Source organism: Danio aesculapii, chromosome 5 (assembly GCF_903798145.1).
Source record: "Danio aesculapii chromosome 5, fDanAes4.1, whole genome shotgun sequence".
NCBI classification, from domain to species: domain Eukaryota; kingdom Metazoa; phylum Chordata; class Actinopteri; order Cypriniformes; family Danionidae; genus Danio; species Danio aesculapii.
Window position 1 is genome coordinate 58,308,754 of NC_079439.1, and position 22,313 is coordinate 58,331,066.

Here is a 22,313-nt window from a genome sequence, read left to right on the forward strand (position 1 = left end):
CCTTGACTGGAAAATAAAATAAAAATAAACAAGTAAAATAAACATACAAAATAAAATTAAACGTTTTTTTTACCTGATTCAGAGGTCGTCTTAGAGACACTTTCATTTTTGACCTGTTCCGTCAACAGTTCTGGCCTGACAAAAAAAACAGAAACTCACATTGTTATTAAGCTGCTTCGTTAAACATTATAATGGATTTGTAAACATCTGAGTAAACTTGTTGGATCATCTGAACGTGCTCTGTATTAGTACCTCTTTATAACGAAAGTAATCTGACTGCTGGCAGCAAGAATCTTTCTGAGTTTAGCTGCTCCAAAACAGTTTGGCCTTCGAAAAGTCATGCCTTCGGGCAGCCCCGTGACGTACAGGTCATCTGGATACATCTGAAACTTGGAGTACGGCACTTTAGCTGGTTCAGGCAGAGCAAGAGCCTCACCTAGAATAAAAAAGAAAGAGGATCTCACGCAATATGACAAACTATTTTTGGGTATATTTAACACAGAGGAGTATGATTGGTTGAATAAATGTACCTGACAGAATTAACTATCAGTAAGCCAGTCCCCTTAAACACAGATGAGCCTATGGCAGAGTATAGTTCCTACCAACCTAGAAAACTGCAACTTTTTTTTCTGTCATTTTCATTTCTTTTCTTTTTTCTGTCTTTTTTTTTTTTTTTTTTTTTTTGAGATGCTAATGGTCTAATCCAATTCAATGATCTATGCTAAGCTAAGACCATTATGAATTAAATTTCAGACTTATACAGGAATTTTTTATTATATATATTATAATAAGTTATTTCTTAGCCACAAGTTTTAAATAAATTGTCAAAACAACCAAACCCTAGTTGTATGCATACACATCACATACAAATCTTTAAAAACAATAATAAACTAAATGAGGGGTTCATGGTGACGCAGTGAATAGCACGATCCCCTCACAGCAAGAACGTCGCTGGTTCAAGCCTTGACTGGATCAGTTGGCATTTCTGAGTGGAGTTTGCATGTTCTCCCTGTGCTGGCGTGGGTTTCCTTTGGGTGCTCCGGTTTCCCCTACAGTCCAAAGACATGTGCTATAGGTGGATAAACAAAATTGTCCGTAGTATATGTGTGTGAATGAGTGTGTATGGATGTTTCCGGGTGATGGGTTGCGGCTGGAAGGGCATCCGCTGTGTAAAACATATGCTGGATTAATAAAGGGACTGAGCTGAAAAGAAAATGAATGAATAAACTAAATGTATGCAAAACAGTCTGTCCAGGTCAGTGTCCTCATCATATATGGACTTTAAATACACAGAGAACTTTTGAACAAACGTTATTGTAAGAACAATGATTAAAGCACATTGGCAAAAAAGTGGAAAAGGCGTTCCTTTAAGCTGCTAAGATAAAATAATAAAATTAATAAATAAAATAAAATAAAAAAGTTAGTTTAGCTGCACTGCCAAAAAATAACTACAATTAAAAATGAACAAACAAAATAAATAAAACAAAATTAAATAAAAAAAATAATAAATTAAATACAAAAATAAAATTAAAAAAGTAAATAAAACAAAATAAAGTTAAATAAAATAAAGGTGAGTTTACCTGAACTGCCAGATAAAATAAAACAAATAAAATTAAAAATAAACTAATGGTCTAAAAGTAAACATATGGAAATGCTAGTGGTCTAATCTGATTCAATGATCTATGCTAAGCAAAGCTAAAAGTGCTCCCGCCAGACCCAGAGATCAGCAGAATGGATTAAAAAAAAGGTAAAACTAAACTATTTCACTGTAAGGGCCTGTAAAACAAGCCTATTTCCAAAAAAAAATTGGATCGTTCTTTTAAGCTGCTAAAATAAAATAAAATAAAATAAAAGGTTAGTTTATCTGGCCTGCCAAATGCAATAAACTAAATGCAATTAAAAGTTAAATTAAATTAAATTAAATTAAATTAAATTAAATTAAATTAAATTAAATTAAATTAAATTAAATTAAATTAAATTAAATTAAATTAAATTAAATTAAATGTGAGTTTACCTGAATGGCCAGATAAAATAAAACAAATAAAATTAAAAATAAACTAATGTTCTAAAAGTAAACAAATGGAGATGCTAGTGGTCTTATCTAATTCAATGATCTATGCTAAGCTAAGCTAAGAGTGCACCCACCAGACCAAATGATCAGCAGAATGGATTCATTAATGGTAAAACTCGACTATTTTGACTCTAGGGAACTTATAAAATGAGCCAATTTCCAAAAAAAAAAGGATAAAAAAAAAAAAATTAAAAAATAAATAAATAAATAAAATAAAATAAAAGGTTAGTTTATCTCGACTGCCAAATAAAATAAAATAAATGCAATTAAAAGTAAGCAAATAAAATAAAATTTAAAAATGTGAGTTTACCTGGACTGCCAGATAAAATAAAACAAATAAAACTTAAAGTAAGCTAATGATCTAAAAGTAAACAAATGGAGATGCTAATGGTCTAATCCGATTCAATGATCTATGCTAAGCTAAGCTAAAAGTGCTCCCACCAGCCAGGAGATCAGCTGAAAGGATAAAAAAAAAAACTCAACTATTTCACTGTAAGGACCTGTAAAATTAACATATTTCCAAAAATGTAGAGGGTTCCTTTAAGCTGCTTTGATACAATCTACACTAGTGCAATAGACATATAGATGACTTTACAATAAATAGGGGGGGGGGGGGGGGGGGGTTGACTCACTGTACTTGCAGCTGAACAGGCTCTCGACTTGCTTTCGCAGCTGAAGGATCATCTCTCCGATGTCTTCTGGGGAAAAGGGAGAACAATCACACCGACAGCCCATAATATCTGAAGGCAAACCTCAGTGACCTTTCAAAATGGAGTTTTACCTTCAACAGCTCTCTTGAGCCCTTGCGGTGTAGATTTCGGTGTTAAATCCTCTGTTGAGATACAAACGCATTGAAATGAGTGCAAGTGAAATATTCCTGCGTCAAAATCTTGTGATTTCTGCACGCTTTACCGGATGTGTTTTGATGATTAGACTCACCTGTGGTTTACTCCAGTGACCATGTGTGTAATGCAAACTTCAACATAACAAATCCAGTGTTATTAGTTATGAGTCAGAATGTTTAATCTGTGAGTTGGCATGAACGCTTCAACAACACCTGCTTTCTGAAGCGGACAAATCTTTTTTTAAAAGGGCAGATGTAAGTAAAATAGTATTTTTTTTGCATGTATCTTGCAATCAAAGGCTAATAAATATTGCCAGTAAAATAGGAACACACAATAATGTAATAACAGACTATATTCATATAATATAGCAAGTGTAATATTCGCCACAGTGGAATAAACCACCAACTTATCCAGCATATATTTTACACAGCGGATGCCCTTCCACCTGCAACCCAGTTCTGGGAAACATCCACACACACACTCATTCACACACATAACACTATTTTATTCAATTCACCTATAGCGCATGTCTTTGGACTGTAGGGGAAACCGGAGCACTCGGAGGAAGCCCACGCCAACATGGGGAGAACATGCAAACTCCACACTGAAATGCCAACTGATCCTGCCGGGGCTCGAACCAGTGATCTTCTTGCTGTGAGTCAACAATGCTAACCACTGAGCCACTGTGTCGCTCCAGTATTCATTATTATCATTATTATGTACAATACAGATTTACATAATCAGTTATTTGATATTTTTAATATACTGTTCACAGGTTTGCTGTCAGTCAGCTTTAATTATTGGTTTACTTTATTCCATTTATCATATCAGTAAAATATGAATACACAAAAAATTGAATACAGATACATATATATTATAGCAAATATATCCTATTGATTATTATTATTATTATATAGAATATTAATTTATAAAATAAATACTTAATTAGAAATAATTGTAATTATACTAGTCAGAGGTTAAGCATTAGTTAGAGTTTATTATATTTTATTATTAGTCTCTTCTGCTCAGCAAGGCCTATTTCCTATTGTTATGTAATTTTAAATCAGGCAATCCTTCAGAAATCAGTATAATAAGCTGAACAATTGCTTGATTATCAACATTTATTACAATTATGCGGGTTAATATTATTGCTGCTTAATTATCTTTGATGTAGTAAACGAAATAAACTCTACTTCTTAGCATTAAAATGTTTAATCAGTCAAATATTTGTTTAGAAATGAGTTATAAATGATTAAATGTTTTGTAACACCATAAATGAAATTCTATAACATGTTATATATTTTATTGTATATAACTGTAAGTTTGGAAATCAATGCATATTTGCTGCATAGCATTGATAAAAAAAAAAAATAATAATAATAATAATAAAAAAAACTTACTGACTTCAAACTTGTGAACATTTTGGACTTTTATATCATTTTAAACTTTTTCCAGTCATTCGTTATTAGAAAATATTTTTCAAAATAATTCTGATTCAGACGGATTTGCTAATAAATTATTCAGACTAGACTCGGATTATATTCAACCAATTCAGAGAACCGATTTTTGTGTAATTCTGACATTACTGCTAATTAAAAAAAAAAAAAAAACTACAATAAATGAATTATTTTATATATCTAAAAGTTTTCCATATGCTGGAAACCTGTGAAATACTCGTATGAGATGGTTGAGCGTTCACATCAACTCACAGTAAGTCTCTATAAAATAGGGGCTCTAACGCTGGGAGTCTATCAGGGAGACCTACTGGATGTGGGTTTGCTGTAGTGGGAGAACTAGCACGGGGAATGGGTTTCACACTGGATCTGGATCGGACTTGGGCTAGGACCACTATTTGGGCAAGTCTTGGGTTTTTGGGAATGGAGATGAAATAAGAAAAGCAAAACTCTTGGCTTACCACATTTCAACCTATGTTTTTATGACTTATACATTAAATGCCGCTGTTTCGATCTTCACAGATGTTCATATCTCCACACAGCGCAGTGGCTAAATCAGCATTTAATATCCCTGTGTTGAGCATAAGCTCATTGAAATTAATGTCTTAACATGAAAGGACTTGACAGCTAGTTAGACAGACATGTACATGTGCATATATAACGATTATTAAACAGGCATTAATAGCTTGTAGGAGGGCAGGTACACACCGGTGGAGGGATTTGCAACTGGATGAGAAATTGGAGAGGGTTATATTAGAGGCTTTGATTTGTCATATGCTTGGGATTATCTGTGCAGTACCAGAGGGAGAAGAAAAGATGGATAAGGAAGTACGTTCGGATATAAGCTAGTTTGATGTTACCTGCGACAGGCTCCTTTGGACGACAGAGGTCAGGGGTTACTCGCTCAGCCTGAGGCTCACTGGACTCCTCTGTTGAAGCACTGGATTCTAAAAGAGATCGAGAAAAAGAGGGAAGATGTGTTGAAAAATATTCAGTTTATTGATATAATTTCATTTATAATTCATTTAGGAATAATCCAATATGAGGCAAGTGAAAAAAATCAGTTCGGCTATTTTATGTAAAGCATTAAATAATTTATATATAATTAAACAATTGTATTACATTATATATTAAGTAATTTACTTTAGTCAATGTAACAATTATACAGAAATCAATCAAAAATGCTAATAATACTACAATAAATTAATATTATTGCTACTAATAGTAATAATTATCACTAATTATTACTATTTATATTATTTTTCTTATTACAGGTGCCCTATAAAGAAAATCTGGGCATATCAAGACTTAGTAGAATAATAAAAGATCAGTGTAAATTCCATGAGTGTAAAATCCCAGTGGACAACGAGCCAATCACAAGACAAAGCAAACTGTTACGCAACTCACAGGCCACGCCCTTATCATTTGCATGTAAGCCTGCTTTAGGTCGTTCATCTGGACCTGACGAGCAGCACGTCATCAAGAGAACAGGACTTATATGCAGCTCTGAGATCAATAATATGCACGTCTCAGGCTGTGTATGATAAGCCAAACGTGTTCTAGTGAGAAAACAATGATACTTTTCTTCCCTTAGTTATTTTCAAGCATATATTTAATGTACTATGTATGTGGGACTTTTATTTTGAAAATGTGAGCCCCAAATTGTTTACTGTGCGTTACTTGGCAACGAATGCAAGATTTACAGATTACACATTTATTTATCTCCACTCCAAAGAGGCGTAAGGTATGTTTAATTGCATCTTTCATTAATTTATCATGTTTACTCTGAAATTTGATGCATATGTTTCAACAAACACATGTAGATGCTGAATAGTGTCAAATCACTCAGCTCAACTGTCTTATGTTCATGCAGAGGTTGATATTAATTTATGGCTGTTTTCTTTGACTATAGCTTTCAAATACAATGCGATACATCTCTATCACTCTTTTGTCAAGTTTAATTATAGCTTAGCCTTTGTCCACAACAGATCTGGTGAGCAAAATAGGTTAATGTTACTCTGATGGGTTTATATTTGTCCATGTTCAGCGTACGTCACGCTGTGTGTGTGTGTCTGTAAGAGCTGCACATCCGAGCGGAGCTCACTAATATTCAAAACACAAACTATTTATGGTCAATTCGTTCTTTCGGTTTGAAACAGATTTTTGAAGCTGCGTCACGCCGATTAGATACTTGTGTCTATTCCAGCATGGATACTGGACGTCTGTACCTGCGAGTACATCATGACGTCTTTGAGTGAACAGCATTAATCCATGAGAAAGACTTGGTTCAAACCAATCAGCGCGCTTTATTGTGAATGAGGTGCAACTTCTTGATGGCTTCGGAGACTTGTTTTTACCTGTTACGGTGTTCAGATGGCAGAGAGACGCCACGTTGTGTTGTCAAAACAAGTGGAAAAACAAGAATTTGGCGACATGGGTCATCAGTGTTGCATTTATTAATGTGCTGCAACGAAGGTTTTGTTTTCATTTCGCACTATGAGAGTGCAGCTTGACTCACGTGTGGATTACAGTGCACATGATGTGCGACAAAAATATGTTTGTAAGAAACATTTTTTACCCAAGAGCTTTTCGCATCTGCCACTCGTCTCCTTTTAAAAAAGACACGGCTCCAGTTGGTGTTGATTGTCCTGTCTCTACAGATTTGGTAAGTGCATGTGATCGGTGTTCTTTGTTTGTTCATTCAGATGGCAAAGTTAGTTTGTATCGTCTGCAGTGCTCTTTGTTTTTAAAGACATACCTTAGTCAAAATGATTTAGTTACTAAGTTAACAGTACGTTAATATCACTGCAATATTATAGTACAATAGTATAGACTGAAAGATCCTCTGTAAATGCTGCTCTCCGAATGTAAACATGTAAACACCTTAATCAAACTATTACCGTCGTGAAGGATTTTCGCCGCATTTTGTGACAGGATAGTCTATAAATACACGGCTTTCTGATGCTACCTACCGAGTGCATCTAAGTTTTTTTTCTCCCATTCGCCGTAACAAACATTCTATTAAAACTACACTCTCCAGCAGTTCATCCTCGCATCCAATATCTCGTTTGTTATGGGGGGCATGCATGAACGTTACTGAATGAAAGTGAAAGTGCCAAACTGAGGTTTAAGTCGACAAATTAAGAATTTGGCAAATAATTTGATTACTGATGTCCATGTAAACAGTCACTGTCTTTCTCCTCTGTGTCTGTGTGTTTGTTTTGCCACTGTAAAAATCAGCATGTGCCCAAACGGAAACACCCATTTTTATTCAAAATCTTCCCTCTTTTCCTACCCCGACACTCCCACCTAAACAGAGCTAGACACACTCACTTTCCTGACTTTTTCCCAAACTAGAGGTGTGAAAATACTCTGCTGAGACAGAGGGGTTTTGTGGCCCTTTAAAGAACTGAAGGCAAAATGGAGGTAAAAAGTCACATTTGCCCAGAATGATGTTTTTTCTAAGCTGTTTATTCAGCACTTAAACTCCAATTTACAGTTCGTATACATGCTGTTCCTTCAGTTTAGTGTTTAGCCAATGAATGTGCCATGTAATGCAAAATGCCCTGCCTGTCCTCAAAGGCTCAGATCACCGCACAGCAGGGTGGAAAATGAGAGCAAATATTTTTAAATCAGAAGGCAACCATCAAAGACAAACTTCCTCTCTCTAAGTGAAATATGCTAATGCCATCCCATCCAGTAGAGCTACAGGGAGTTCCTGCTGCTATGTGATTTACGTTTCGGCAGAGATGATTGTTATTAACTAACAATAACAGCAAAAAGAGAACAAAACTTGAGGTGGCAGAGCGAAATAGGAAAACTCTCAGCGTGTGGAATGGGAGAACATACCTGGCACCGTCACCTGGATAATTTCACCATCTGGGGGTTCTGTTTTGATCTTTTTCAAAGGCAGGCAGTCCCCAGATGGCCCTGAAAAAATAAAACACATTGGGTTATTTTGCATCTTGCACTTTTATAGCCATACAACGACATGGCAGGACACATTAAAATGATGAGCAGATGATCTACCTGCTTCACACTCGGCTAAAGGACTGACACAGGAGCTGGTCGATCTGAAAAAATAATCATAATAATTAGCATAAACATTTCCTTCAGTATTTTACATCCTCACTAGTTAACATTATACTTCCTTAAGGAAAAATCATGCACACAAATGAAATTTCTTGACTCTTATATAAGTGTTTGGAATTACGATTAACTTGTTAGGTTCTTGTGTTTGTCTTGTAACTTCGCCATTTGTAATTAGGTGCGTTCTACATGAAGCACAGCTGTAGTCGGTGATCAACGAGATTAGCCGAGCACAGGCGGGGGCGGAGTTGAAAACTGAGCCATCAAGCCGGACACTTCGGGGCTCAAAGTTGCGGCAGTCATGATGACCAATCACATGGCGTCATCATTTTTTTTTAATAACAACAAAAGATTTACAAATAAAACGGAATACAGTCTCTACAAACTATAGTTCATTTTTAAACAATAAGGGAATTATGAATTAAATATATTACAAATGCATGAGAGAAATAAGGGGAAGCGAGAGGGTAATACAAACATAAAAACGAACAGGCCTATTAAATACAAAGCAAAAAGCACAAATTCTAGGAGTTTAAACATCATTCTAGGCTAATACTTCTTGTTTGAATATGCTAAAAAGGGGTTTACATTTATAGATATAAAACTTTCCAATATATATTCATGTAAAACCAAAAACAAGGTGTTTTAATTAAGTCTGAAACAATGATTAAGATTATTTTGCATAATGAAAGCATTTTCAAAAAAGCACTTTAATCCAAAAAGATTATAATCCAAAAAGAAATTTATTCCTAAAATAAGTGAGCTACACTTCAAGTAGAAGTTTCCCAGAAAGTCCAGGTATAAACGGCTAGACAGGAAATAAAATATATGTTATAATCCTAAAAATCATTTTATAATCATTTAATAAAATAGTTCTTTAACTTAATTTGTTAAGAGACCTTTAGGGTGGCAGGATCAATGATGATAATTATTTTATTACAAGTCTGTACGACTTATTTGAGTTAATATTTAGGTTATTTACTAAAATATATCATTTAAATCGTTCATAGAGCTGAATGCAGTAAATAGTCTGTATAAAAAAGGTTGAGAATAAACCTGTGCAAACAAGCTAGCCTTTATAACGAGATTTAACAAAACATGATTACTGCAGTAAAATATTTGTAGTCTTTTAATAAGCATGATGTGTACAAGATAGAGAGGGTATGAAAAGTTCATTGTTTGTTTTGAAATTTGTGAATCGGAATCTGTCTAATAATAAACCCGAAACACACGTGGTCGTTGTCATGCGGTGAACTCAGCCAATCGTGTAATGTCAGTGTCATCATCAGAGCTCGTGCAGTTGCTCTTCAGATGCTGCACCGGCTGAATCAGTCGTCTGATCTCGGAGCACTCTCGCGGTACTTTGATGCCACAAGTGGCAGTCACATGGCGTCAGCGCAGCATCCATCCGGACAAGATTTCTAACCAGCATGTACCACTTTAAGACAGATATCGATCGATCTGCGCAGAGCTGCATGAAGGCGAACACACCTATTTTTTGTGCTTCCATGTTGTCCCATGTGCTTCTGTGATTATCATGTGCTCCTTTGTTGTTTTCCCGCCACTAGTTAGTTTCATGAGTTTCACCTGTGTCTCACCCCTGTGTGTAAATAGTTCAATGGTGTCCTGTGTATTTAATTAAATTGTTCAGTTGGTTTCTCTTCTGGTCTAAGTGTCATTCATGTAATTGATGTGTTTGTTCCAGTGCTTGTAGTAAGTGTCATTGTAAATAAACACGTGTTTTGATAATTCCTGCGATCCCGTGCCTTTGTGACAAAGCAAGTCATGCAAAACAATTTTTTGTTTATGTGTGGACCTTGTATTCCGCACATTGTGAGGACCACAGTATACAAATGTCCACAAGTATACTGTAGGAATACCAGCACATTTTGACTTTGTGGGGACAGTTGTTTGGACCCCACGAGGAAAATAGCTCATAAATTACACAGAACAAAGTATTTTGAATATGTTTAAATGTAGATTGTTTCCTGTGAGGGTTCAGTTTTTGGGTGGAGTTGGTATAGGGGAATAAAATATAGTTTGTACAGTGTAAAATTCATTACATCTAAAGCCTGGTTTATACTTCTGTGTCAAGTGATCGGCGTGACCCACAGCACATTATTCTGGTGCCATCATGTCCCTACCACTGACTTCCCTGTGTTGTTGCCGCTACTGTTTGGACCTTGTCATCCCCTTGTCTGTCTACTTATGCTTAATTCCATCAATAAGCACCTTTGTTTTGTTCATTGCTGCAACTGAGACTGCTTTCTTGCAACCAACTGTGACAGCCTGGCTTCCATTGTCATCTACTTCCTGTTGTTTTGCTTATGAACTGTTATTTATGATATAAACCCGTTCAATATGATGTTTTCTTAACATACAATTATAAATGGACTGTTTACTGTACTTCAACAAACTTCTGTTTCATTAGCTGATATAGGGAAAAAATATACAAACTACTGGTAACACTTTAGGTCACAAATCAAGCTACTGGCTTATTTACTCCCTATTATTACGATATTAACTGGTTATTAGTAGTAATAAAGTACCTAATTCTGCATCCCTAATCCTGCCTAAAAACTAAACCCAACTACTACCTTACTAACTATTAATAAACAGCTAATTAGTAGTTTATTAAGCTAGATTAAGCTAGTAGTGTTAGTTACACACCTGAAACTTGTCTATAGCGCTTGCTCACTGCTGCTCTTATAGTTGTGTAAATTGCTTCCTTGTCCTCATTTGTAAGTCGCTTTGGATAAAAGCGTCTGCTAAATGACTAAATGTAAATGTACGTTAATGGTTTTTTAAGACCATTAGTGTGTTGTGATCTAAACTAAAGTGTTACCAAACTACTTTATTACAAATAATGGCGAAGATAAACTGGTACCTGCTGCTGTGAGTGTTGCTGATCAGCTCTAGAGAAGAGCTCGGGACCCTGAGGCCTTCTGGAAAACCATCCTCAGAGGCAGGACCGTCCTGTTTGCCCTCCTCCTTTGTGACTTTACCAGCAGCTTACAAAAGAACATGAAGAAACACATTTAGCATGCATTATCAATTTAAGCCACGTGCTAATGTTATATAAGACAAATATTTTAATTATAAAGACTTAATTTAAATATGTTGTACATTCTTAAATCACATTTATGAGATTATATGAGATAGGGGTGTATAATATTGACACAAAATGCAGTCTTACTGTTTGTTATTTCTATTCAATAAGTCTAGTTGTTATGTTGTTATGTTTTTATGTTTAATACGTTTATTTTATTTTACTTTTGTACTGGTATTTTGTCTGGTTTAGGTCACAGATAAATATATGACACTATAACTATGAGTAGATAGTGGCAAGTTTCTAACTTGAGCGATTTACGGAATCGTTCATTCAAGTGATTCAATCAAAATGGCTGATTCATTTAGAAATAAAGCAATTAAATGGATCACTGAAATGCTACCTCACTCAATTTGTTCAGAAACAGATTTATTCATTCATTCGTTTTGCTTCGGCTTAGTCCCTTATTTGTCAGGGGTCGCCACAGCGAAATGAGCCACCAACTATTGTGGCATACAGAGTTCATACACATTTTTACTACTAAAATTCCATGACTTTTTCATGATTTTACAAGTAAATTTTCATGACCTAATGTTTTATGCAATGTCTACATATGAGTGGTAAAAGAACAACAATGCATGTTCAAATTTATTACAGTATATCGTAAAACACGCAACAATCTATTTAGTTTCAATTTATATTTATATCTATGAAAAATAGATTTAGATAATGCTTACACCGCACTAATAATGTGAGAGTATGTGATTGGCCAAGGACAGAAAAGAAGTAAATAACCTATATTCAAGTATACAGATATCTGTTTTCCATGACTTTTCCAAAACTTTGTGGGTTTTACTGTTTTTCCAACACTTTTCCAGGCCTGGAAAATGCCATGTCAAAATTCCATGACTTTTCCAGGTTTTCCATGACCATATGAACCCTTGGCATATGATTTACACAGCGGATCCCCTTCCAGCTGCAACCCAACACCAGGAAACACCAATACACTCTTGCATTCACATACACACACAAACACACTCATACACTAGTGCCAATTTGTTTACCCAATTCACCTATAGCGCATGTCTTTGGACTGTGGGGGAAACCGGAGCACCCTGAGAAAACCCACTCGGACACAGGGAGACCAAGCAAACTCCACACAGAAATGCCAACAGGCCTAGCCGGGACTCGTCCCAGCAACCTTCTTGTTGTGAGGTGACAGTGCTCATGACTGAGCCACCGTGCCACCTCTAAACAGAATTGCCGCCTCAAAACAGTGCTGTTCATGCACAAATGATTGTTTCAGCTTTGTTTGGTACCATTTTCATTTTTTTTCCAAATTTCCAGACAATTTTGATTCTAAAAATGTGACTTATTATTAACATCTTGTTTGTTTAAATGTAGTATAAATTTAATATCATGATTGTGCTTACACATTGACATTCAGGAAAACGACATCGCATAAATAAACACAAATCCAAAAACCTAAACAGGAATATTTTTGTCACTCATGAAACCGTGCGGTCAATGCTTTTAAACTTTCAAGATCATTTTTTTGTTGCTTGCAAAGTGACAAGAAAATGTCAGCTCACACAGTGTTAAATATGTAAATCATAATATTGGTAATAAAGTAAATAATGATATTATTTGTGAATGACAAAAGAAAATGGCACATTCCTAGACAGAAATAACTCCTTATCTGCAAAACACATTCTTAAATAAAAAATAACAGTATTAGTAATATTGTAAAAATGATATTATTGTACACTGCAAATCAAATACATTTTTTCTAGTCATGCCAACGTATATCAATCAAACTGGTTAAAAATATTAAGCTAAACTCTGCATAACTTGTAAAAATGTAGCTGAAACCTGATCAACTTAATAAAATAAGTTAAAGCAACATAAAAATATGTTGTCTTGACTTTTTGTCATTACGTTTTTTGCAGTGTAAATGATAAACACATTCCTAGGCAAAAATAGTTCCTTAAAAGCTAAATATTTTCACTTTTTACAGTGCCTAAAAATACAACATCATGTCATTCAAATACTATTACACTATAATGATGAGTACTAGACAGATACTGAAACAGGAAATACTTACCAGTAAAAATCCGTTCATCAAACATTCTAGAGAACAAAAAACAGAAAACTGTTAGTTCCTGTTAAGTCCACCTTAAACACATTGAAACACTGAAACGCTGTCTGCACATGTCTGGTGCAAACAGCAGGAGATTTCCTCATTATGCCAAATCAGCGGCTCCACGCTGGCGCTAGTATGGCAGCGGTTACCACAACCAGCAGGACGCCTCACTTTGGAAGCCTAGCGCTGCTCTGCCAGATGGCAAAGACGGCTAGACATTTTTTTTCTTTTTTTCGGATGAAACAAATTAAAAACTCAGTATATCCAGTACCAATATCGGGATTCATTTTGCAGTGAGCCACAGAGCTAATTACATGTGAAAAACGAAAGGTTATCAGTAATTAAATCTCTGACATCGTCTTCATGTTGAAACTGGAAGAACTACAAATCACACCGCCGCTGTTTCGGTTTTAATAGTGCGATTAATTGAAGGAATCTGCTCAGGTCAACATTCGCTTAAATAATAGAATAAAATAAAGAATGAAAGCACGCTCGGGTAGATTCTTGAACCTTCTGACAACGAAGCGGACGGCGTGCCTTTCCTCCAGGATGCGCTTGAGTTTAGGCACACCGTAAGTGCATGGTCTCTTGAAGGGAATCTTGTCTGGAATTCCAATGATCTCCACAGCCTCAGGATCACAAGCGATCTTTCGGTACGGCACAGGAACCATGTGATCCAGACCTAATGCCTCGGCTGGAAAAGGGAAAGATGAGTTTGAGATTGACTTTCTGTGATATAAAAACAAAATGATTGTTTTAATTGCACAATGTCATATCTTTTCATTAAAATAGATCTCACATACACAGAACAGTGATGGCATATGTATTTACATGCAAAAAGCACGGAACACAACGGAAATGTTTCAATGGGAACCAAAAACATGACAGACCTGGTCATTTAGGTTATGTTTTTTTTATCTAATTATATACAAAAGGGAATCATGTAATTAATCAGGATGTTAAAGGGCCACGAAACCAGTTTAAAAAAAATAAGGAGAGTGGGTGAGTCCAAAAAAAGTTCTCTCGGTCACCGTAGTTTTCACTATATTCCTCTCAGCATTAGTTTTTTAAACTGCAGCACATTAATAAAAGTGAATAAAATGAATAAAAGTGAGGTGTGATTGTCCACCTGAGGAATGATCTCAAATTATTATTTCACATTATTTTATTATTATATACAGTATTATACTATATACAGCTGAAGTCAGAATTATTAGCCCCCCTTTGAATTTTTTTTTTTTTTTTTTATATTTCCCAAATTATGTTTAACAGAGCAAGGAAATTTTCACAGTATGTCTGATAATATTTTTTCTTCTGGAGAAAGTCTTATTTGTTTTATTTCGGCTAGAATAAAAGCAGTTTTTAATTTTTTAAAAGCCATTTTAAGGTCAAAATTATTAGCCCCTTTAAGCTATATATTTTTCGATAGTCTACAGCAGTGTTTCCCAACCCTGTTCCTGAAGGCACAACAACAGTACACATTTTCAATGTCTCCCTAATCAAACACACCTGAATCACCTAATTAGAACATAAGAAGAGACTCCAAAACCTGAAGTTAATTAGTCAGGTAAGGGAGATCCAAAATATGTACTGTTGGTGTGCCTCCAGGAAAAGGGTTGGGAAATACTGGTCTACAGAACAAACCATCGTTATACAATAACTTGCCCAATTACCCTAACCTGCCTAGTTAACCTAATTAACCTAGTTAAGCCTTTAAATGTCACTTTAAGCTATATAGAAGTGTCTTGAAAAATAACTAGTCAAATATTATTTACTGTCATCATGGCAAAGATAAAATAAATCAGTTATTAGAAATGAGTTATTAAAACTATTATGTTTAGAAGTGTGTTGAAAAAAATCTTCTCTCTGTTAAACAGAAATTGGTGAAAAAAAAACAGGGGGCTAATAATTCAGGAGGGCTAATAATTCTGACTTCAACTGTATATCATACTACTGTAGTGTATAATGGTATGCTTGTGATCTCACCATATCTGCTGTTGAACAGGATCTGAACACATTCTCGAAGGGTATTGATATCCTCCGTCTCCCTGATGAACGAATCCCATTTTTCTGTGCATTCAACAGACAAACAAAGCATCATGTCACTAATTAGAAAAGCAAAAGCAACAATGACACAATCTCAACCATCATTTAGTGAAATCCCCATGTATACGTGGATTTTTTTTTTAGACATAGGAGTCAATTAAGTCAGGTCTTGACTCTCTGCAGTGACTGAAGGTCTCACACTGATCTTTTGAGAGCAACAGACTTCGGTAGCCCAGGTGCCCTGGCCAAACACCCATTACTACTGTCTGGTCTGCCAAGATCAGCCTCTTTATGTGTGACCCGCATGGAGCTAGATCTAAACTGATACCCCTGATATATAAACAATAACCTCTGGATCATTAGAGGTACGACTGAATTATTTACCAATGATGTTATTTTCTGGCGGTTCATTCCGCTGTGGCAACCCCTGATAATTAAGGGACTAAGCCGAGTGAAAATGAATGAATGATGTTATTTACTTGAAGGAATAGTTATCACCCTGCTGAGTTTCTGCAAACCCATATGCTGGTAGTTTTTCAGTGAGACATAAGAGGAATACTGAAGAGTCTTCACGCTGTTTTTTTATAGTAAATATGTCAAGCTCAAAAATGGAAAGTAGTCCAATAGGCTTTTTTGCTAGATCCCCTCTGTCAACACTGTAATGGACTAAACTGTCTTGCTTTAAAGTTTTTAGGCAGATTTTGACATGATTTGTTTAATGAAATTTCCCATTTATTCTTGAATCTTCTTTCAGCAGTAGTCAGAGTAGTAGTTTATATTATCATTACACGTTGTTTATTGACAACTGTTGATTTTATCTATGTTTGTTTGTTTTTTTTGGGTGCACTGTGCCAAAAACTTGTAGCACTCACATAGACCAGACTTCCATTTCTAGTATTTATATTCTTAAGGCTTATACAAAGGTAACAACGTTGACCTGGTTTACAGAATATAATATTATATTCCAAAAACAAGGTAGAACGTTTTACTTGTAGAGTAGTTGACAGTATTTTAGACCAGTTTCTAAATGTTATACATCTATCAGGAGCAGTAGATAAAAAGTAAAAACAAACTATGATATAAAAATATATAATTTTATATATTGTAATTGAAATTGACAGGTACAAATAAGCAAAACTCAATACAAATTTCAGATTTCTGATCTGCAAATATATGCAATTTTGAGAATATTTCATAAAATGTCTCATTTGCATATTTAAAAAGACAATATTTTTTCTTAAACAACTAGGGGCAGTGATATATATTAGTTTTATAGCCATTGTGAAAAAAATTAAAGTGAGGAAGAACATTTTAGAATATATTATTAGAGTATTTTTTTAATTATTGCACATGAATGAGCTACATAAGTGAAGGAATGAGTTACATAAAACAACAGCTTTTCGGTCACTGTGAATTGTTTTATATGGAAAAAACCGGCATTAAGGCCCTGAGTTCTGTGCCATTGTGAACAAAAATCAGGTCAATACAAAATTTGTTTTGAGAACATATTTCTGGATTTTGAAATACTTTTGAAAAGCTTTGAAATAAAGGATGTTTGCTAATTGTGCACAGCAAGAAACAACTGTAAAGAAAAAAATGGCCTTTAAAGGGATAGTTCACCTAAAAATGAAAATTTCACTCTGACGTGGTTCTAAAGCTTAATCAAATTCTTTCTTCAGCTGGAAACAAAATTAGACATTCTGAAGAATGTAGGAAACCAACAGCCAAATACTTTAGGCTATGATCAGTTCCTCTAGGACTGCATTTTTTTCTGAAATGCTGCAAATGTTTTACAATTTTGGGGCCGAGACACTTTATTTGACAACATTGCTACACAATCATGGAATTCATGTATCACACAATTCACGCATTCACCCTTGTCGAAAGACACTTCGCATGTCCAGCAAAAAAGTTGCTGAAAGTTTAAAAAACATTTCTCCAAAAGATCATGTAAAACAATATGCAAACTTGTTGCGGGTCGAAACACGATTGTGAGTAATCCTGCATTCCAGAAATCTCAGGATTAGGATAGACATCTAGAATGCTGCAAAAATGTAAACCCAAAAAACATTGTAAACCCAACACTTAGTCATAGTGAAACCATTCCAACTGAATTTAAGAACATGAATTAAATAGTAACATTTTACAGACGCCTTCATTTTTCGCGATTCTGCGATCGCTGAATCCAATGAAAAATCAACAAAAAGTCGCTAATTTTTGTGATCCTGCAAAATTCTTAATTTAAACGCAAAATAATCGCAAAACATGTAAATAATCAAACCATATAATCAAATTATAATTATTTCAGTTTGCAATGAATTGTTTTACATGACTTATAGACGTTGCATCCACAGCGCACGTGATGTATTTGAGCATCTTTCGAAAAATGACGTCTCACCTCACCTCACAATCATTACATTACATGAGAGCAGAAAATGTTTTTGCAGCCTGTGCAGTACGCGGACGTGGATAAAGCGCGAGTGATTTACATGTGAAGTCAATTAAAGATTGGATTAGACATCCTGTGGTGCAATTTGGGCGTTTTGTTCGTTTGCTGCACTTCAGACTGCAAAAAAAGTTGGAGCAAACATCTAACCAGAGCAATGGAACAGACAGAAAAGCAAGCAGCGTACGATGATGGAGATGGATTCAAGGATGACGGCTGCTGGATGTGACCGAATTGAAGGACTTTTTTGTGCTTTACATGTATGGCTGGTTTTATGAGGTGCGTAAAATCGATAAATCTTTCCCTGCAGTTAACGAGAGAAAATACTTCCCTGCCATTGACGAGTTTTACGGCAATCTGTGTTTTAGGTGTATTATGGTAGGGGAAGCTTAACGCATATCCTGAATGAGGTACATGATGTCAGATGCTCCGGGGAGTGAAATCTGAGAGAAACTAAAATCATGGATAAAAATAAGAGTTATACAACCTTTCTTTGGCTTAATCCCTACCGTCTTAGATCTGTTTTAAATCTTGTATTGACAAGAGACCAAAATAAAGAAGCTTCATTTTTATGATTTGTGTTATTTTCATTGTGTCAGATTGCACACCTATTGTAGACTCCCTAATATGGTGTATATTATTATATGGTGTATATTATATATATATTTTTTTTCTGTAATCATAGTAGTGCTGTGCGTCATTTGTTTAACCCTTTGAGGTGACATGCTGACTGATTGACTTGACTGACTGACTGACAGGTGCGTGATGTGTGAGGCTAGCAGACACAGCATAGCTTTCAGTTAAGATGAACACGGTTTCCATAATTATACTTTAGAAATAATAGATAATGCTTTATAATACTTTAAAATTTATAGATGACTTTATCTTGCTGGAGTTTTTGGTCGTTTCACTTTACTTCAGAATGCATTATTGCCGCTCGGTAGGTCTATTGGAGACAGTCATAAATATTCCTAGCAAATCTAATAAATGTTGGAGACATACTTGTTACATAAACACACTAAATCGCACTTCAGCAGCGATTATTTGAGAGCTCACAGGAAAATCTGCACTTGAGCAGCATACATTTGAGGGCGTGCAAGACGTTTTGTGCAGAGGAAATTGGCGCGCAAGCAAAGAGATTCTCATGCTCGTATTAAATAAATGCGATCTCGGCTGCGTTCACAACATTTGTCATTGAAACAATGCCACAGTTAGTTCTGTGTAAAAGGCCCAATAGAGTCTGCCACCACAGCTTGACAAAAATCCTTGAGGAAACATTGCATATATATTTTTTAATGGCAGAATTGTCTGCAAATTTCTGGGAATTACCACCACAAAATCAGTCATTTTTCGCCCAAAAAATGCAGCAAAACAAAAAAAAAAGTCTGATTATGTAAATAACATGGTTAGACCAGTTGTGTTGGTCATTGTTATTTGGTTACATCTGATATATTGATTAGAATTTTTTTTTAAATCAAATATTTATTTGAAATGTATTAATTTTTTGAAGTTATCAAGTGATATTTTATAAGTTACAGATCCCAATGGTTCTTGACGTCTTATAAGTAACAACTGAGCAAAAACAATTCGCAAAAAGACCCTGTGCTGTATAATACTAAAAATCAATGGTTGCTGACAGGATATTAATTTTAGGGTGATCTGTCCCTTTAAGACTGTTCAAAAATCTCTTTTGTGCTCTGCTGAAACTATAAATGAACAGAGCTGAACAAATTATGAAGCAACTTTCCCTTTTGGATGACCTATCCCTTTTTAAAGTACTTTGAGAAGATCCCTTGCCTTTGATTTTGTAGAGGAAACTGACTCTTTCTATTAGACACGCTGCTAAGGACCCCATAAAACTCAACTGAAATGAAGGCCAGCTTGTCCTTGGCCAGACTCAGTAATGGTGAGTACAGTCTGTCGCCCACCTGATTTTTCATGCACTATGGAGAACAGAAGGCGCTTGGAGACATGGATGCTGGGAGGGCTCTGGGTAAGATCTGCTGCCAGCCCTATTCGCTCGCCTGGAAAAGACACACAGTCAGAGATATAAGCTCAGAGTAATGTACATAAAAAAAAAGACAACATCCGTATGGCGCAGCACCTACACACTCTTACCATTGTCAGCACATTCCTTGGCCTGAACGGCTTTTTCCTCGGCGGGCGTCCACATGCCCGGCCGCTCTTTGCCAATGCTGTGCAATGACGTTGGCTTTAGGTCCAGCTTGCTGTCCGGGTGAGGCTGGGAGGACATGGGCATCCCGTACAGGAAGCTGGAGAGCATGGAGTTGCTGGCGGACACTTCCTGCACCGAGGGTTTGACCGAGGTGTGGTTGCTTGTGCTCTTTGAGGTCGAAGAGTGATGGTTGACTTCCGGACAGGATTTGGCATCCCGTGAGGGTTCCTCTGGCGTTCTGTTAAAAAGTAAAAACACACTTGTTGGTCTTTGTTCATGAAGTGCTTGATTTATGATGGATGTTTATATACATACATACATATATATATATATATATATATATATATATATATATATATATATATATATATATATATATATATATATATATATATATATATATATATATATAAACATACACAGTTTAAGTCAGAATTTTTAGCCCCCCTGTACATTACCTGACAAAAATCTTGTTGCTTATCCAAGTTTTAGCAACAACATAATAATAACTTGACTTCGAGTTGATCATTTGGTATCAGAAGTGGCTTATATGAAAGGCAAAGGCCTCTAGATTACGCTTAATTTACCAAAATAAGATATGAGCATCCTTGATTTTTAATTATTTAATTAGGACAGTAAGGTCCGACTTTGCTTAGACATACAGTTGAAGTCAGAATTATTAGCCCCCCTGTATTTTTTCCCCAATTTCTGTTTAACGGAGAGAAGATATTTTCAACACATTTCTAAACTTAATAGTTTTAATAACTCATTTCTAATAACTGATTTATTTTATCTTTGCCATGATGACAGTTAATAATATTTTACTAGATTTTTTTCAAGACACTTCTATACAGCTTAAAGTGACATTTAAAGGCTTAACTAGGTTACTTAGAATAACTAGGCAGGTTAGGGTAATTGGGCAAGTTATAGACCAACGATGGTTTGTTCTGTAGACTAAACCTTAAAATGATTAATAAAAAAATTTAAAACTGCTTTTATTTTAGCCGAAATAAAGCAAATAAGACTTTCTCCAGAGGAAAAAATATTATCAGTCAGACTGTGAAAATTTCTTTGCTCTGTTAAACATCATTTGGGAAATATTTAAAAAGAAAAAAATTCAAAGAGAGGCTAATAATTCTGATTTCAACTGTTAGTCTTGTCACTTAATAAAAATATAAAGTCATAGTGCAGTGGAAACAGAATTACTATTGTGTATGACTCCCATGAGATTGGAGGACTGCATGCATACATCTCTGCAATGACTCAAATAACGTATTAATAAAGTCATCTGGAATGGCAAAGAAAGCTTTCTTGCAGGACTCCCAGCGTTCATCAAGATTCTTTGGATTCATCTTCAATGCCTTCTTCATCTTACCCTAGACATGCTCAATAATGCTCATGTCTGGTGACTAGGCTGGCCAATCCTGGAGCACCTTGAACTTCCTTGCTTTCAGGAACTTTGATGTGGAGGCTGAAGTAAGAGAAGGAGTGCTATCCTGTTGAAAAGTTGCCCTCTCCTGTGGTTTGTAATGTAATGGGCTGCAAAAATGTTTTGATACCTCAGTCCGTTGATGTTGCCATCCACTCTGCAGATCTCTCACATGTCCCCATACTGAATGTAACCCCAAACCATGATTTTTCCTTCACCTAACTTGACTGTGTATTTATGAGGATTGGTATGCAGTTCAACAGATAATTCATCTGAAAAATCTCTTCTGCCACTTTTCCAAATGATCAGCTAGAAGTTTTTATTTGTTGCTCTTACAATGAGATTGATGACAAGACTGTTGTAAGGTATTGTATAATTTTTTTCCCCATAATGGTTTGTTCTGTATAAAAATTGCTTAAGAAGCTAATAATATTGACCTTGAAATTGTTTTAAAAAATAAAAAAATATGACTTTCTCCAGAAAAAAAAATATTTTAACTTCAACTATATATAATTGAATGCCTTTTTTTGATCCTGTAATAAATAAGATGTTAGGGCTCATTCAC

The 22,313-nt window shown here is 35.3% G+C and overlaps 1 protein-coding gene across 1 annotated transcript in view; it reads right to left on the reverse strand.

Annotated features, from left to right (window-relative positions):
- gtf2ird1 (GTF2I repeat domain containing 1) overlaps positions 1-22,313 on the reverse strand; it is a 55,733-nt gene that overhangs the window by 13,340 nt on the left and 20,080 nt on the right. The window contains exons 6-18 of the mRNA XM_056458539.1: positions 20,262-20,557; positions 20,072-20,167; positions 15,638-15,721; positions 14,162-14,345; positions 13,613-13,638; positions 11,347-11,470; positions 8,400-8,443; positions 8,220-8,300; positions 5,231-5,317; positions 2,853-2,903; positions 2,704-2,769; positions 253-436; positions 74-135 (exon numbers count right to left, since the gene is read on the reverse strand). Coding sequence (XP_056314514.1) covers positions 74-135; positions 253-436; positions 2,704-2,769; positions 2,853-2,903; positions 5,231-5,317; positions 8,220-8,300; positions 8,400-8,443; positions 11,347-11,470; positions 13,613-13,638; positions 14,162-14,345; positions 15,638-15,721; positions 20,072-20,167; positions 20,262-20,557 — 1,385 coding nt within the window. The remainder of the gene's footprint in view (positions 1-73; positions 136-252; positions 437-2,703; positions 2,770-2,852; positions 2,904-5,230; positions 5,318-8,219; positions 8,301-8,399; positions 8,444-11,346; positions 11,471-13,612; positions 13,639-14,161; positions 14,346-15,637; positions 15,722-20,071; positions 20,168-20,261; positions 20,558-22,313) is intronic.